This window comes from Rhinopithecus roxellana, chromosome 8 (genome assembly GCF_007565055.1).
Source record: "Rhinopithecus roxellana isolate Shanxi Qingling chromosome 8, ASM756505v1, whole genome shotgun sequence".
Classification (NCBI taxonomy): Eukaryota; Metazoa; Chordata; class Mammalia; order Primates; family Cercopithecidae; genus Rhinopithecus; species Rhinopithecus roxellana.
In genome coordinates, this window is record NC_044556.1 from 120,053,271 (window position 1) to 120,071,653 (window position 18,383).

The 18,383-nt window shown below is 37.7% G+C and overlaps 1 protein-coding gene across 3 annotated transcripts in view; it reads right to left on the minus strand.

Annotated features, from left to right (window-relative positions):
- KIFAP3 (kinesin associated protein 3) overlaps positions 1 to 18,383 on the minus strand; it is a 153,804-nt gene that overhangs the window by 117,558 nt on the left and 17,863 nt on the right. For all 3 annotated transcript variants that reach the window (XM_010361093.2, XM_010361110.2, XM_010361101.2), the window contains exons 2-5: positions 17,724 to 17,855; positions 9,147 to 9,301; positions 1,693 to 1,748; positions 759 to 900 (exon numbers count right to left, since the gene is read on the minus strand). In XM_010361093.2, coding sequence (XP_010359395.2) covers positions 759 to 900; positions 1,693 to 1,748; positions 9,147 to 9,301; positions 17,724 to 17,855 — 485 coding nt within the window. The remainder of the gene's footprint in view (positions 1 to 758; positions 901 to 1,692; positions 1,749 to 9,146; positions 9,302 to 17,723; positions 17,856 to 18,383) is intronic.

Consider the following 18,383-nt stretch of genomic DNA (forward strand, 5'->3'; position numbering starts at 1 on the left):
CTGTCTCTACTAAAAACACACACACACACACACACACACACACACACACACACACACACAGTAGCTGGGCATGGTGACACACTCCTGTAATCCCAGCTACTCAGGAGGCTGAGGCGGCAGAATCACATGAACCCGGGAGGCGGAGGTTGCAGTGAGCTGAAGGTCGCAGTGAGCAGAGATCGTGCCACCGCACTCCAGCCTGGGCAACAGAGGGAGACCTTGTCTCAAAAACAAAAGCAAAACAACAAAACAAAACAAAACAAAACAAAGCAAAAATGATTCTATAGTGGTGTTACTGAGAAAAGGGTGTTAAAAACATTCTATCTCCTTTTCTTGTTACTACCAAGTACTTCCAGTGAAAGGAAAGCAAATACTTGATGTGAAATTCAATCTCAATGAAACTGCAAAGATTAATAGCTTTCCCTGTGCTGAGAAAAAACGAATACTGGAACTTTAATAAAACATGATATATATATTTATGCAAATGTCTGTAGTTTGATCTTATATCCTAATTGAAACAATAAAAAAGTTTCCCAGAGTAGAAGAAAGAAAAGGTATAGTACCATTAATGCTTAATTTTCCTTGTTTACATTAAATGGTTGGTGAATTCTCCACAGAATATTTAAATGCTATGCTCTCAATTTAAGAAATCTGAGTAGAAAGAAATAAAGAGCTGGAAAATATATGCAGTCTTAAGTTTTGTATAAATAACTGTAACTTATTCCTCTATTATAATTAAACATGTTTTTGGTAATCACCATTTAATAGTAGTTCTTCCAAGTTATCAGGATTTCGAGCAAGCTGCAGGATCAAAGCAGAACCTCGAACCTTGTCAGGAATATCTTCATATAATAACTCAATATATTCATCCATGTCATTAATGTTAGCAACTTCATCAATCTGAAACAAAGGAAGAGGCAGAAAGTACTCATCAACAATGCTCAACAGATCCACTGCCAAAGAAATAATATTTTGTGATCAATACAGATATAACAACACAGAAATTACCCACTTTTTGGATATGGAAATTTTAGATCTTTAGACCTAGGACTCTAATACAAAACCCCATGATAAAATGAGATGTATATAAACTTTAAAAATTGTTTATCAATATAAAGTATTTAAATGTAATAAAAAATATTTGTATCTACTATAGTAGATTAAACAATATTTCAAAACATATTACAATAAGAATATGTAAACATTTTTGCCCATCATTTATCAAAATTAATTGTTTAGAAAGCACAACTAGCCACAGGTACGGCAGGCAGCTCACAGCTACAATCCCAGCACTTTGGGAGGCCGAGGCGGGCAGATCACAAGGTCAGGAGTTTGAGACCAGCCTGACCAACATGGTGAAGCCCTGTCTCTACTAAAAATACAAAAATTAGCTGGGTGTGGTGGCACGCGCCTGTAATCCCAGCTACTCAGGAGGCTGAGGCAGGAAAATCGCTTGAACCCGGGAGGCAGAAGTTGTGGTGAGCCGAGATCACGCAAAAAAAAAAAAAAGTAGAACCAATACTTTTTGTCTTTTTCAATTAAATAATGATTTTCTACCTTTCTCAGATACCTGAGTTCAGTCATTTTTAAAAAATACCACATGTGCTTAATGTGATTGTGTGTATTATTGATGGAAAAAGGCAATATCTTATAATTCAGTCCTCTATTAGATCAGAATGCATGCAGTCTTACCTCCATTCCTTCAAAAGGAGGTGGATCTTTAGGCTTGCTTGATTTTTCTTTTTTCTCTGTAAAAAGATTTTTTTTTTTTAATAAGGAGAATTAGGTTTTTAGGGTTTCTAGGTAATTTTTATTTTTAGCAGCTGAGTTTAATTATAGCTAAACTGGGGATATTAAAACCAGTTTATGAAATAATCTCTTTTCAATGTATAAAAATGCTCATATATAATCAATTTGATCAAATGAGGATATCAAAGGGAGTATAAATTAATAAAATCTATAACTGATCACCAACTTCCTCCTTGGTTAACTTTTTGGGTATGTAAGGTATACAGTCAGACTTGCCAACAAGAAGCAAAATAGTCTGTTCTAAGTATCCTCTCTTTCCCTTCCTAATTCAAATTTAAGGTAGGAATAGGAAAATCAATAAGGCAAAGAAAAAAGTATGACTTGAGTAATATAAAAACTAAAAGAAATAAAAATTGGTAAATTTAAAACCTAAGATACAGAATAGTTGTTAACTGGTTCTTTTTTAATAAGTAAAATTAAGATCATAAATTAAAAGGCAAATATTTATTACTTGTATTAATTAAATCCCCACTTATTACCAAATAAAGAGTTATCCAAAGGTGTTGAACACAAGTTTGAGCCATTCGTTTATATTGAATTATCTAATTAATGGCATAATTTCATTTTTTAACAAAAAACTATCAAATACTTTATTGATCTGGATCATAAGTATAAGTAATGTATGTACATTAAAGTAAGTTAGAATGTTATCAAAATTTTTGATTCCATAATTAGCAAATAAATATATGATAGAATTAGTCATTATTTTCAGAGGACAGTACCCATTCTATATAAGATCATACATTCTCAACAGCTTAATTCTGCTTCAAACAGATAATTTACTAAGACAGTGGTTTTAATTATGCAAAAAAAATCACTGAATGTAATGAATTACATAACCAAGTAAGTATTATTATCTTGTTTCAATTGCTTTTAAGATAAGATTTCTGGCTTTGGAATACTGCTTGCCAAGTAAAAGAGTTTTAACAAAGAAAATCAGTAGTGTAAAAAAAAGCGTATATTTAATATACACTTCCTAAAGCATTTCCTATGTCTTCAATTATTAATAATACTCTACCCAGATAGAGAAAATATTGATTTGTATTATTTTATCCATGTATGATGACATGAACATTTTTTCATATTCCTCTAATTTCTGGGGGGGAGCAAGGTAAAACCACTGATTTGCCCTGAAAACACAGTGAAAGAGTTTTTACTGGTTCAAAGACACTTTATTCTAAATGCCTTCAGAATTCTATTAATTTGGCACTAGGAAAGATCAACTTTAACTATACTGTACAACCTACAATAAGTAGACACAGATATTAAAAGACTACCAGATTTGCTTTTGTCCTTGGATTTATTGGACTATGTGATCTCTCATCATTTACAGACATCTTAACAAGAATATTCTATTAACAAAATACTTAATACAAATTTTCCTTGATAATATTTTCCTTATCTACATAGTACTTAACTGAATGTCAGGTATGTGATTAGAAGCAATCACGTTCAAAATGTCTATTTTTGCTTTTTTTTTTTGAGACGGAGTCTCACTCTGTTGCCAGGATGGAGTTCAGTGGCATGGTCTTGACTCACTGCAACCTCTGCCTCCTGGGTTCAAGAGATTCTCCTGCCTCAGCCTCCTGAGTAGCTGAGGTCACAAGCATGTACCACTACACCCAATTATTTTTGCATTTTTACTAGAGGTGGGGTTTCACCATGTTGGCCAGGATGGTCTCGATCTCTTGACCTCGTCATCTGCTCGCCTCAGCCTCCCCAAGTGCTGAGATTACAGGCGTGAGCCACCACAACTGGCCCTTTTTGCTTTTAAATAAATTTACAACCATTTAATTCATTCAACAAATATATGTTGACTAAATCTATGTTAGACACTGTATTCACAGCTAATAAAAGTATATATTAAGTACAAGGCATTTTATTTACTGTGTATGAAGAGAGACTAATTTGAAAAAATTCCAAACAAAGTTGTTTTTTTTTTTTCCTACTTAGTCCAATCAAAACTTCAGCACTGATATATTATTTTAAGAGCACCAGCTGGGCACAGTGCCTCATGCCTATAATCAAAGCACTTTGGGAAGCCGAGGCAGGAAGATCGCTTGAACCCAGGAGTTTGAGACTAGCCTAGGCAACATAGTGAGACTCCCATCTCTACAAAAAATGTAAAAAATTAGCCAGGTGTGGTTACAATTTAGTGGTGAACTCATAAAGGGATACCCCTCGTGGGCATCTGCCTGTGGCTCGGTAACCTCTTGACATTTCAGAGGCCCAGAGATGAAACCAAGTGGCTGCCTGGCTTCTTTAAGCCAGGGGCTGTCTCTGCTGCCTCCCTTGCCAGCAAGGCATTGCCGACTTTCACATAAGCTTGCTTGGAGTAGAGAAACAGTTTCTGAATCTGAAAGACTTCTCCAGTTAAGTATTCCCAAGCACAATTGACATCCCCTTTGCCTTCTCCTGATCTGTTGGCCCCCTTAAAGGTCTTGTTGCCTCCTCAGAGGTCCTGTTGACGCTTCCTAATCTGTAAAAAGGGCCCTGTTTAAGGGGGATATTCCCAATTGGAAGGAGAATAAAGGGCAATGTTTGGGGGGAGTACTCCTGGATGATTTGGTTTCAGTTATGAAATCTGGTTTTAGAGTTCTGACTTATCGGGGTCTCATGTCTGTTCTTATCTTGTCCTGTTTGTGTGTGGAGAACCCAGAAGGAAACATTAGCAGAAGTTCAGTGGGCCTAACAAGTAGAAAGGGGGGTCTGTTTTATCTGTTTTGCTAGGTTAAAACTTGGATACTGAGCCAAGTAACTGGTGTTTGTCTTTGTTATGTGTATATTGTAATTTTCTCTCGGTCGATACAGGAAATGCTAACTTGATCCCTCCTACCTCAAGCAGCCCCTTGGATTCTATCTTGCAAAACTGGGCAGCTTTCACCTATGAACCCATGAAAACAAAGAAAATGGTTTTCTTTCATAATCAGCAAGCAGGGTGATTAAAGCTCTGCTCTTTTGGAAGCCACAGTTTAAGAGAATCCAGGAACCCAACAAGGGGGCAACAGGGTAGTAAGAACCGTTTACCAGTCAGGTTCCTGATCTCTCTGTGTGGAATCTGGCTGAGCAAAAGGTAAAAAAATCAGTTTCCTGCAAGGTTTTGATTAATAAGAGAAAAAGATGTGTATGACTAGTCTTGGGAAATACTGACTCTGGTGTACTTTTTGGTTTATTAATATTCATATTGTTCCCTTCCTTTCCAGAAATAATCTTTTCTTTGTCTTTCTGTGTTCTTCATAAAGAGAAGGTACTAACTGAGGGTTCCTCTCATCTTGTTTTATGTCCTTGAAAACTTGACCTGTGACCGAGTGGGAGCTCTATAAAACAGAACAATTCCTTTACACTATATACTCTGGTTTCAATAATTACTTCATTTTGCTCTTCTTCCACATTTGGCTACCTTCTTGGAGAACACAGGTCACAGAGGCATTTTCTATTGCGCTGACATAATTTTCTGCTTTTATGGGTAGCTTCGAGGCTAGTGACCTGAGCTCACACAGACCGACATCTAAGCTTTCTTTAGCCTTAAGGCCCAACCAGCAATCCGTTTTACTGTCATTTTAGCCATTATAGATGACAACAAGCAAGGAATTGAATATTATGCTTTTTTCATATTAGTTTGCATTTCCTTATGTGTCCAGTGAACTAACTCCCCAGAAGTTATATCCATCTCCAAATTCACTGTAACTTTTACCTTTAGTAATTGGGCACAGCCCAGCTGCAGTTCCAGGCCATGGATGACCACATGGTCACCCAGGAATCAAAGGTTCCTTATCCTCCACCTTTTTATTTTATAGATTAATATCATCAGCTCCCTGAGGAAACGATACTGAAATGGCTTATGAGAGTAACTAATTTGGGAGCAGTGTCTTTGGTTTTAAATGCTGCAGAGTGAAAGAACGTGTTTGGGTTGGTATGGTACCCACTGCTCACAATTAAACAATTGCAAATGATTATACATGAACCAGACAAACAGGACATTATTAGTGAGGAAAGAGTTAGCCTAATGAATTGGATAAAAGCCACTGTAAGGTCTCTTTATCCTAAGAAAGGGGACTGTCCAACTCTACCTATAACTGCCAAGTGGAGTACCCCAGATGAAGCAGCTAATGTGGTTTGTATGCAAGCCATATGGGACCGGCATTATGATGACAGGGATATTCACCCCTTGAATATGCCCATTACCCAGGTCATGGTCAGCTTCTCCTCATGGGTCTTACAGACGCTAACAGAAAATATTAGGTTCGTTAACAAGGGAATGGTGAAGGGTAGAGGGGAGGGTCAAAGGATGCATCCCAGGAAGATGGGAAGTTTTAAATAGTTATTAAGAAATATGATGAATGAAGAAAACATTGATAGGAGTAAAACTAAGAGGAAAAGAAAAGGGGAGAGTCAGGGGACTCATCCCAGCAGAATGAAAATCTTTAGACAGTTATTAAGAAATTGAATGAATAAAACGGAAATTGATGGCATCAAACAAAGGCCTTAACTGCTGGTTCCCCCAATATTAAAGGGTGCCAAATCAGTTTTCTGTACTTACCCCAATTGGAGACATTTTTTAAAAAATCAGAAGACAAAGATCAGAATGAGAAAACTGACCAACAATTGCCTGGGGTGATGTTGAGGTGATTAATCAACACAAAGATTGACTAAAAAGCCTTGGTCCCTTAGCTAAACCCTCTGCTGGGAACCCAAATCTCTTTTCACAGGAGAGAGCAAAATGGTCTGGGAGTGAAGAGAAATTGCCAGGAGCAGAACATAAAATTAAGGGTGGATAGGATTATCAAAGTTGAAATGTTTATATAGGCTTTTTGTAAGTAATTGTGTATTCTTTACCTAAATGTCTTATGAAAATGGATATCGTATCTGACTAGGGGATGTTTTCTCTACCTAGTACTATAAAACTGAAGGCATGCAAATCTGCCCTTCAAGCTATAATTAACTGAACATATTACAATGGGAACCAATAAGATTGTCTAAGCCCACAGAATATAGAATAGAAGCTGGAGTGCTGGTAGGAACAAATTCTCCACTTGATAGCCTTTTGTGGAATGCTTACTGAGGCTTATAGCAAAAGTCTATGAGCACATCCCAATGATGACTGCTGTGACTCTGGACTAGAGAATTTCCACTTAAGAGGCAATTTACTGCCTTGTTACAGGACATTAACTGAAGACATCCTATGATGGAAGGACATAACATGATCATGACATCTGAAATACCCATGCTATTTGGGGCAATGTCAGAAACAGTCTTAACTGGGGACAGCAGTGCCCAGAATAATTCCATAATAAAATGGAGATACTTTGTATATGATCATGCTACTTGGGAAATTCAAGGAGGAGATACTCATGAGCAGGGAGCCTCTTTTTCCCCAGGATTGACTCTGAAACTGTGTGAGAAGCTGCAGGATTCTACGCTGCCCATTAAACAGCTCTTACCTGACTGACAAAGAGCTGCCTGATTTATGAAAGGCAATTCCAAGGTGAACAAACAACATCCTGTTTGGAAGTCGGCTACTCTGACTGAAGAAGAGTCAATAAAACTTTTTTTTTCTTTTGAGCTATTTATAGCTTATGACAAGTAAAGTATATCTTTATGAGCTAAATTTGCCTTTCTAACTGAGTTCTCACAAATGTGGAAACTTCATAAGTATTATTTTATGGCAATATAGTTATTTGCATAAGTTCAATAAGAATCTGCTTTCTTTTGTAGCAGGACACAATTGCAGATGCTAGTTACTTTACCAAGGCTTTGACTGGATTGGCATATTTTCAGATATGACAAAATTGCTTTGAGGAATTGATGTTGACTTTATAGAGCCAATAAAAGCCCCTCAGAAAGACTAGCCTTCTACCTTGTCTATGTAGTTTCTTTTTAGGGTTCCTCACCTGTGATAAGTAAAAAATGTTACTTTCAACAGATCCAGAAACCTCAAGTTATTTTGGGACCTCCACAAGAAATGAGCTCACCCAATTCATACAGGTGTCTGCAGGCATGGATAAATCCTTGGTTTAGCTAACCTTGAGGCTTTCAAAAACTCTAAACTAAGATTCCTTATGGAAAAGTTCCTGCAAAGTTCAACTTAAAAGAGCCTATATGACCAATAAATATTCTTGCCATACTTTATGCAAATAGGCCAAGTATAATAATACTTATTTTGGAAATAAATTGGTCCTACTATAATTTGTCTTTGGTAGAAATGGCATACTAGAGATAAAAATCTTGTTTCAAAAGAAATGATAGTATACCTGTTACTAGATTCTAGCCTTGTCTATTATTTTTGGGTTTTTATTGTTTTCTACAATTTGAACTAAACCTGAATTCTTTCCTGGCTACAAGTCTTCAAACTAACATTTTCAAAAATTTCTTCCATTTTTCTGACTTGAACTCTGTTCCAGACAGAAATATAGTTATAACTAAGTATTAATTAGGCTGCACTTTGGCTCATTTCCTTGCTGCTAAAGTCACATAGCACTACATACTGACCATTTACATCCCCATTGTTCTTACAGACAGGATCTCTGACGTTAAGAATCATAAGGATTTTGCTTAAGGATCATTTAAAATGTTTTTCAGACCCTGAGTTGCAGTGAAACAGCTGACGCCAACCAGTCGGAAGACCCTCATAGAGGAAAGAAATCAGCATGAGAATACAGCTGCTTCATCATCCTGTCCCATTACTTCACCTTACACTCTTTGATCAATCAACAATCTCCACACTTCAGCCCAATGCAAAATCCTTAAAAACTCTAGCCCCAAACTTCTCAGGGAGATGGATTTGAGGTTTTCTCTCATCTCCTAGTTTGGTGACCCCCCAGATTAAACCTTTTTCTTGCTGCTGCCGCCAAAAAAAAAAGGAAACAAAGAAAAAAAATTCATGAAAGTTATATCTGTTGGATAGTCTAAGGCATATGATATATATTTTAACACTTACACAATCCATCCAAATGACAAACAAATATAAAAAAGAAGCTTATAAAGTATCAGTCTAGTTGGTGCAGTGAAAAATAGGTTTTCTGCCCCAAATTCTCTCCTTTTACTATTCTAGAATCAATATGACAGACATTTCCTTTTTTATTCTTACTTCAGTATATGTGTACATACACAAAACATGAAAAAAGAATTAGACCATTTTATGTGGAAGCATCTAATATAAAGCCTACCATGAAAGCAATTAATGTTTATTCTTTGTTGTTTACTCATTCATAGCACTGATGAAAAAAACCTACCCAATATCAAATATCAATAGTTTGATAAACTTTTGTTTATAGTTGTTTGACAAACTATAAACAACTTTGGATCTGCATTGGGAAGCCAGGAATTCTACTACTTACCTTTTCCTGACAATGAATCACGGCGGTTCTGTAGATAGTACAACAGCTGTTCTACCTCATTTAGTTTTGAAGGATGAATGAGTTTACATTCTTCAACCACCTTCCTTGCCAGGGAAGTTATATCTGTGTTGGCATTGAGACTCTTAAGTCGAATGCTGTAAGTATGACAGAATTTTTCAACTCACATATTATAAAAGTAATAACTGCAATATTACTACTTTAAAATAATTTATAGGTTATAAACTATTATAGAGAATCTGGCCATAGACTCTTAGTAAAATAAAGTATTAGATATAATTAGGCTCAGAAAAATACAAGGCAGTGATTTTCTGTGAGCTAGACAAACAAAATAACAAAAGGAACATAAAATCTTCTTCCAACTCTCTAGGCAAGACAGCATATTCAGAGATTCTGTTTTAAAATGGTATTTCTGATATAAAATATATAAAGTCTTTAGCATTATCAAATGTAAGAATCTATACCATCATAAATAAATCATTTTCTTGACCATACCCACAAATCCTAACTTTTTCTCAGCTAGGGACAAGACACAATATTGATATGTTCAGATTCAGTTGCTCTGGTGGTAATTATATAGAAAGTAAAAGCAAAAGAAAGTGAAATCCAGCTGGGCACAGTGGTTCACACCTGTAATTCCAGCACTTTGGGAGGCTGAGGCGGGGGGCTCACAAGGTCAGGAGTTCGAGACCAGCCTGGCCAATATGGTGAAACCCCATCTCTACTAAAGATACAAAAAATTTGCCAGGTGTGGTGGTGTGTGCCTGTAATGCCAGCTACTCGGGAGGTTGAGACAGGAGAATTGTTTGAACTTGGGAGGCAGAGGTTGCAGTGAGCCAAGATCGCACCACTATACTCCAGCTTGGGCGACAGGGGGAGACTCCGTCTCAAAAAAAAAAAAAAAAAAAAAAAAAAGTGAGATCCACTTTAAGATCCATATGAGGAATTTTGAGGAACAAATGAATACATTTTATACTTAGGTTAGTGCATTAACAATAATAAGCTAACACCTCCCTCTTTTTAAAGTTAGCCCAGGAGATTCACTGGGAATCCATTAAGAAACCATTATTAAGAGTTTGGAAACAATTGCCTAGTTACCTGGATTCAGGGTACCAGGAAGAGGTATAAAGACATAAAATTAGATTAAAAGTGAAGAGTCAACCTGGTGGCAAAAGACTGTCAAGCAGATGCTGCCATGCAAGCTTCTTTTCAAAAAGAGAAAAATAAGCAAGCAGCCACTGTGTAGAATTATTTTGTGTTAAAGATGGCTAATTTTTTGTTGGAAGACATCAAGGAATTAGAAGGAGCAGGAGTGGAGATCTCAGAGCAATGTCCTGTAAGCTTATTATTCATACACAGATGATTTCTCCTGAAACCATTCCAGCAGAATGACTTAGATATTATTCCCAGCTATATATTCAACCCCAAATCTGGTTATCCTGGGGTTCTACAAGCTATATAATCGCTTTTAATAAATTCCTTTTCTGTTTAAATTTGTTAGAGTGGTTTCTAATGTTTACAAGAAGAACTCAAGCAATATTCTGTCCCTTTATTTCTTCTTTAACTTATTTGGGTTTTTTTTGGTTTCTACCTTGTAAGTCCTTTAATTTTATTATATTTTTTATATAGTCTTAGCTGCATATCAGAAGGCATAGAGAGAAAGAAAGGTCAATACAGAGAAAAACTCTAAAAAGACCTCTAGTTTGCTTCCAATTGTTTGCAATTATGAGTAAAACTGCTATAAACATTCAAGCGCAGCTTTTTGTGTGAACATGTTTTCAACTCATTTGGGTAGATATCTAGAGGCATGAGGAGGGTTCAAGATGGCTGAATAGAAACAGCCCCAGTGTGCAGCTCCAAGTGAGACCAACGCAAAAGGTGGGTGATTTCTACATTTCCAACTGAGGTACCCAGTTCAACACATTGGGACTGGTTAGGCAGTGGGTACAACCCATGGAGGGTGAGCAGAAGCGGGGTGGGGGGACATCACTTCACCCAGGAAGTGCAAAGAGCCAGGGGACATCCCTCCCTCAGCCAAGGGAAGGTGTGAGGGACTGTTCTACCCGGCCCGGGTGCTATGCTTTTCCCACAGTTTTTGCAGTCCACAGATCAGGAGATCCTTTGTGAGCCAATACCACCTGGACCCTGGATTTCAAGCCCAAAACCAGGTGGCTGTTTGGGTAGGCAGTGAGCTAGCTGCAGGAGTTTTTTTCATACCCCAGTGGTGCCTGGAACCCCAGCAAGACAGAACTGTTCACTCCCCTGGAAAGGGAGTTGAAGCCAAGGAGTCAAGTGGTCTCACTCAGTGAGTTCTACTCTTATGGAGCCCAGCAAGCTATGAACCACTGGCTTGAAATTCTCACTGCCAGCACAGCAGTCTGGAGTTGACCTGGGATGATCAGGCTTGGTGAGGGGAGGGTGGCCTGCCATCAGTGAGGCTGTAGAAGGCAGTTTTCCCTGGACAGTGCTAAGAAGACTGGGAGGTTTAGACTGGGTAGAATTCACCACAGTGTGGCAAAGTGCTTCTTTAGATGCCTCCTCACTGGGCAGGGCCTCCCTAAAGGAAATGCAGCAGCCTTAGGGGCTTACAGATAAAACATTTCTCCGGGACAGAGAACCTGGTAGGAGGGGTGGCTGTGGGCACAGCTTCAGCAGACTTAATCTTTCCTGCCTGCTGGCTCTGATGAGAGCAGCTGATCCTGACAAGGGGAATTCTCCCAGCACAGCATACCAGCTCTGCTAAGGGACAGACTACCTCCACAAGTGGGTCCCTGACCCCTGTGCCTCCTGACTGGGAGAGACCTCCCAACCGGGGTTGACAGACATCTCATATAGGAGATCTCTGGCTGGCATCAGACCAAGCTTCCAGGGGAAGGAGCAGGCAGCAATATTTGCTGTTCTGCAGCCTCCACGCGAACGGGATCTAGAGTGAAATTCCAGCAACCTTCAGCAGACCTGCAGAAGACGGACCTGGCTGCTGGAAGACAAACTAACAAACAGAAAGCAACAACAACAACATCAACAAAAAACACCCCCCAACAAAAACCCCATCCAAGGGTCATCAGCCTCAAAGATCAAAGGATAAATCCACGAAGATGAGGAAAAACCAGCACAAAAACGCTGAAAATTCCAAAAACCAAAATGCCTCTTCTCCAAATGATTGCAAGTCCTCTCCAGCAAGGGCACAAAACTGGATGGAGAATGAGAATTGATGAAACGACAGAAGTAGGCATCAGAAGGTGGGTAATAACAAACTCCTCTTAGCTAAAGTAGCATGTTCTAACCCAATGCAAGGAAGCTAAGAACCTTGATAAAAGGTTACAGGAACTGCTAACTAGAATAACCAGTTTAGACGAAACATAAATGACTTGATGGAGCTGAAAAACACAGCATGAAAACTTCGTGAAGCATACACAAGTATCAATAGCCAAATCAATCAAGCAGAAGAAAGAATATCAGAGACTGAAGATCATCTTGCTGAAACAAGGCACGAAGACAAGATTAGAGAAAAAAGAATGAAAAGGAACAAACAAAGCCTCCAAGAAATATGGGACTATGTGAAAAGGCCAAACCTACGATTGATTGGTGTAACTGAAAGTTACAGGGAGAATGGAACCAAGTTGGAAAATACACTTCAGGGTATTATCCAGGAGAGCCTCCTCAGCCTAGCAAGACAGACCAACATTCAAATTCAGGAAATACAGAGAACACCACTAAGATACTCCTTGAGAAGATCAGTCCCAAGACACATAATCATCAGATTCTCCAAGGTTGAAACAAAGGAAAAAAATGTTAAGGGCAGCCAGGAGAAAGGTCAGGTCACCTACAAAGGGAAGCCCATCAGACTAACAGCGGATCTCTCCGCAGAAACTCTACAAGCCAGAAGAGAGTAGGGGTCAATAGTCAACATTCTTAGGGAAAATAATTTTCAAAACAGAATTTCATATCCAGCCAAACTAAGCTTCATAAGCAAAGGAGAAATAAAAATCTTTCCAGACAAGCAAATGCTGAGGGATTCCGTCACCACCAGGCCTGCTTTATAAGAGCTCCTGAAGGAAGCACTAAATATAGAAAGGAAAAACCGGTACCAGCCAAATGCAAAAACACACCAAAATATAAAGACCAATGATACTGTGAAGAAACTACATCAACTAATGTGCAAAATAACCAGCTACCGGCATGATGACAGGATCAAATTCACACATAACAATGTTAACCTTAAATGTGAAAGGGCTAAATGCCTCCATTGAAAGACACAGACTGGCAAATTGGATAGAGTCAAGACCCCTTGGTGTGCTATACTGAGGAGACCCATTTCACATGCAAAGACACACTTAGGCTCAAAATAAAGGAATAGAGGACTATTTACCAAGCAAATGGAAAAAAAAAAAAAAGCAGGGATTGCAATTCTAGTCTCTGATAAAACAGACTTTAAACCAACAAAGATCAAAAAAGATGAAGAAGGGCATTACATATGGTAAAGGGTTCAATGCAACAAAAAGACCTAACTCTCCTAAATATATATGCATCCAATACAGGACCACCCAGATTCACAAAACAAGTTCTTAGAGACCTACAAAGAGACTTAGACTCCCACACAATAATAGTGGGAGACATTAATACCCCACTGTCAATAATAGACAGATCAACAAGACAGAAAATTAACAAGGATATTCAGGACTTGAACTCAGCTCTGGATCAAGTGGACCCAATTGACATCTACAGAACTCTCCACCCCAAATAAACAGAATATACATTTTTCTAAGTGCCCCATGGCACTTATTCTAAAATCGACCACATAATTGGAAGTAAAATAATCCTCAGCAAATGCAAAAGAACAGAAATCGTAAGAAACAGTCTCTCAGGCCACAGTGCAATCAAATTAGAACTCAGAATTAAGAAACTCACTCAAAACCGCATAACTACATGGAAACTGAACAACCTGGTCCTGAATGACTCCTGGGTAAATAACAAAATTAAGGCAGAAGTAAAGAAGTTCTTTGAAACCAATGAGAACAAAGAGACAACGTACCAGAATCTCTGGGACACAGCTTAAGGAGCGTGTAGAGGGAAATTTATAGCACTAAATGCCCACATCAGAAAGGTGGAAAGATCTGAAATTGACACCCTAACGTCAAAATTAAAAGAACTAGAGAAGCAAGAGCAAACAAAGTCAAAAGTTAGCAGAAGACAAGAAATAACTAAGATCAGAGCAGAAACGAAGGAGATAGAGACAAAAAACTCTTTCAAAAATCAATGAATCCAGGAGCTATTTTTTAAAAACAATAACAAAATAGACTGCTAGCTAGACTAAGAAGAAGAGAGAAAAATCAAATTGACACAATAAAATATGATAAAGGGGATACCACCACTGATCCCACAGAAATACAAACTACCATCAGAGAATACTACAAACACCTTGAAGCAAACAAAGCAGAAAATCTGTAAGAAACGAATAAATTCCTGGATACATTCACCCTCCCAAGACTAAACCAGGAAGAAGTTGAATGCCTGAATAGTCCAATAACAAGTTCTGAAATTCAGGAAGTAATTAATAGCCTACCAACCCCCCCCCCCAAAAAAAAAAAAAAAAAAAAAAAGGCCAAGAACAGATGCATTCACAGCAGAATTCTACCAGAGGTACACAGCAGAGCGGGCACCATTCGTTCTGAAACTATTCTAAGCAAGAGAAAAAGAGGGACTCCCCCCCCCAACTCATTTTATGAGGCCAGCATCATCCTGATACCAAAACCTGGCAGAGACACAACAAAAAAAAAAAAAAAAAAGAAAATTTCAGGGCAATTTCCCTGATGAACATCAATGTGAAAATCATCAATAAAATACTAGCAAGCTGAATACAGCAGCATATCAAAAAGCTTAACCACCATGACCAAGTCAGCTTCATCCCTGGGATGCAAGGCTGGTTCAACATATGCAAATCAATAAAAGTAATCCATCACATAAACAGAACCAAGGACAAAAACAACATGATTTTCTCAATAGATGCAGAAAAGGCCTTTGAAAAAATTCAACATCTTTTTATGTTAAACACTCTCAATAAACTAGGTATTGATGGAACATATCTCAAAATAATAAGAGCTATTTATGACAAACACATAGCCAATACCATATTGAATGGACAAAAGCTGGAAGGATTCCCTTTGTAAACCATCACAAGACAAGGATGCCCACTCTCACCACTCCTATTCAACACAGTATTGGAAGTTCTGGCCAAGGCAATCAGGCAAGAGAAAGAAATAAAGGGTATTCAAATAGAAAGTGAGGAAGTCAAATTATATCTGTTTGCAGATGACATGATTGTATATTTAGAAAACCCCATCGTGTCAGCCTATAAACTCCTTAAGCTGATAAGCAACTTCAGCAAATTCTTAGTGTACAAAATCCAAGTACAAAAATCACAAGCAATCCTATACACCAACAATAGACAAGCAGAGAGCCAAATCATGAGTGAACTCCCATTCATAACTGCTACAGAGAAAATAAAACACCTAGGAATACAACTTACAAGGGAGGTGAAGGACCTCTTCAAGGAGAACTACAAACCGCTGCTCAAGGAAATAAGAGAGAACACAGACAAATGTAAAAACATCCTATGCTCATGGGTAGGAAGAATCAATATCATAATAATGGCCATACTGCTCAAGGTTTACAGATTCAATGCTATTCCCATCAAGTTAACACTGATTTTTTTCCCAGAATTACGAAACAGTACTTTAAATTTCATACAGAACCAAAAATGAGCCTGTATAGCCAAGACAATTCTAAGCAAAAAAAAAAAAAAAAAAGCTGGAGGCATCATGCTACCTGACTTCAAACTATACTACAAGGCTACAGTAACTAAAACAGCATGGTTCTGGTATCATAACAGGGATATAGACCAATAGAACAGAACAGAGACTCAGATATAATACCACACATCTACAACCATCTAACCTTCGACAAATCTGACAAAAACAAGCAATGGGGAAAGGATTTCCTGTTTAATAAATGCTGCTGGGAAAACCGGCTAGCCACTTGTAGAAAACAGAAACTGGACCCCTTCCTTACACCTTATACAAATGTTAACTCAAGATGGATTAAAGACTTAAATGTAAAACCCAAAGCCATAAAAACCCTAGAAGAATATCTAGGCAATACTATTCAGGACATAGGCAAGGACAAGGACTTCATGACTAAAACACCAAAAGCAATTGCAACAAAAGCCAAAATTGACAAATGGGATCTATTTAAACTAAAGAGCTTCTGCACAGCAAAAGAAACTGTCATCAGAGTGAACAGGAAACCTACAGAATGGGAGAAAATTTTTCTATCTACCCATCTGACAAAGGACTAATATCCAGAATCTACAAGGAACTTAAACAAATGTACAAGAGAAAAAACAAACAACCCCATCAAATAGTGGGTAAAGGATACGAACAGACACTTCTCAAAAGAAGACACTTATGTGGTCAAGAAACACATGAAAAAAAGCTCATCATTATTGGTCACTAGAGAAATGCAAATCAAAACCACAACGAGATACCATCTCATGCCAGTTAGAATGGTGATTATTAAAAAGTCAGGAAACAACAGATGCTGCTCAGGCTGTGGTGAAATTGGAATTGGTTTAACCATTGTGGAAGACAGTGTGGTGATTCCTCAAGGATCTAGAACCAGAAATACCATTTGACCCAGCAATCCCATTACTGGGCATATACCCAAAGGATTATAAATCATTCTACTACAAAGACACATTCACACATAGGTTTATTACAGCACTATTTACAATAGCAAAGACTTGGAACCAACCCAAATGTCCATCAATGATAGACTGAATAAAGAAAATGTGGCACATATACATCACGGAATAATATATAGCCATAAGAAGAATGAGTTCATGTCCTTTGCAGGGAGATAGATGAAGCTAGAAGCCATCATTCTCAGCAAACTAACACAGGAACAGAAAACCAAACACCACATGTTCTCACTCATAAATGGGGATTGAACAATGAGAATACACGGACACAGGGAAGGGAACATCACCCATCAGGGCCTGTCAGGAGGTAGGGGGCTAGGGGGAGGGAGAGCATTAGGACAAATACCTAACGCATGTAGGGCTTAAAACCTAAATAACGGGTTAATAGGTGCAGCAAACCACCATGGCACATGTATACCTATGTAACAAACCTTCACATTCTGCACATGAATCCCAGGACTTAAAGTAAAATTAAAAAAAAAAAAAAAAGAAACATGAAACACATCTTTTATGGTTGATTTCACAAGTTAGTAGTTCATAATCTATTATATTCATTTTCTAAATGGGATAAATTAGAATATATATGTTACAACAGGTTCCTATTAAGCTTACAAAAATCTTACTTTTTCTAGGATTAATATACTCCATATTTATAGTTTAATACAATCTCTCCTTCACTAAGATGAAGTATGCCTGGAAGAATGCCATAATTAATCACCTATGCAGATCAAAATAATATCAGATTTGTATAAAGTTTATATAATGTTCACTAATTTCAAAATGTACACAAATAAAGAACTTACATTTTTTGACATTCTTTTCGTTCTCCCAACATGGGGTCCCCCATTTCTCCAAGAATGGTGGCTTCCACTTCATATTGAACAATGAGTGCTTTTTCTGATGGATGTACATCAATATTCCCTCCTTTAACTTTCCTATAATACAAAATTGAAATGACATACCAGATTAAAACTCTCAAAGTGGCCATGGTTTTTGTCTATGTTTAGGTCTATAACATATGGGTTGGATTAACATGTGAATTTGAATCAGATTACTCTTGACTTGGGATTAGAGATAACTCTTTTTCTCTAACTGTAATATATATATGTGTGTGTATGTGTGTGTGTGTGTGTGTGTATCTTTGTCATGCATAAAGTATCTTTATAAATAGCTCTACCTAGGAAAAAAATACATTTACCAAAGGATCATGCATAAGAGCAAGAGAATGAAACATAAACAATTAAGATGGCTTTGGAGAGAATGACCTCAACTAAAAGTCAGTTATTCAAAACCAAAGACAACTGTCTTAAAATTTATGTTAAAAGAAAAAGTCAGGCCAGACATGATGGCTCACACCTGTAATCCCAGTGACTTGGGAGACCAGCATGGGAGAAATCCTTTAGGTCAGTAGTTTGAGACCAGCCCAGGTAAAACAGTGAGACTGTTTCTACAAAAAATGTAAA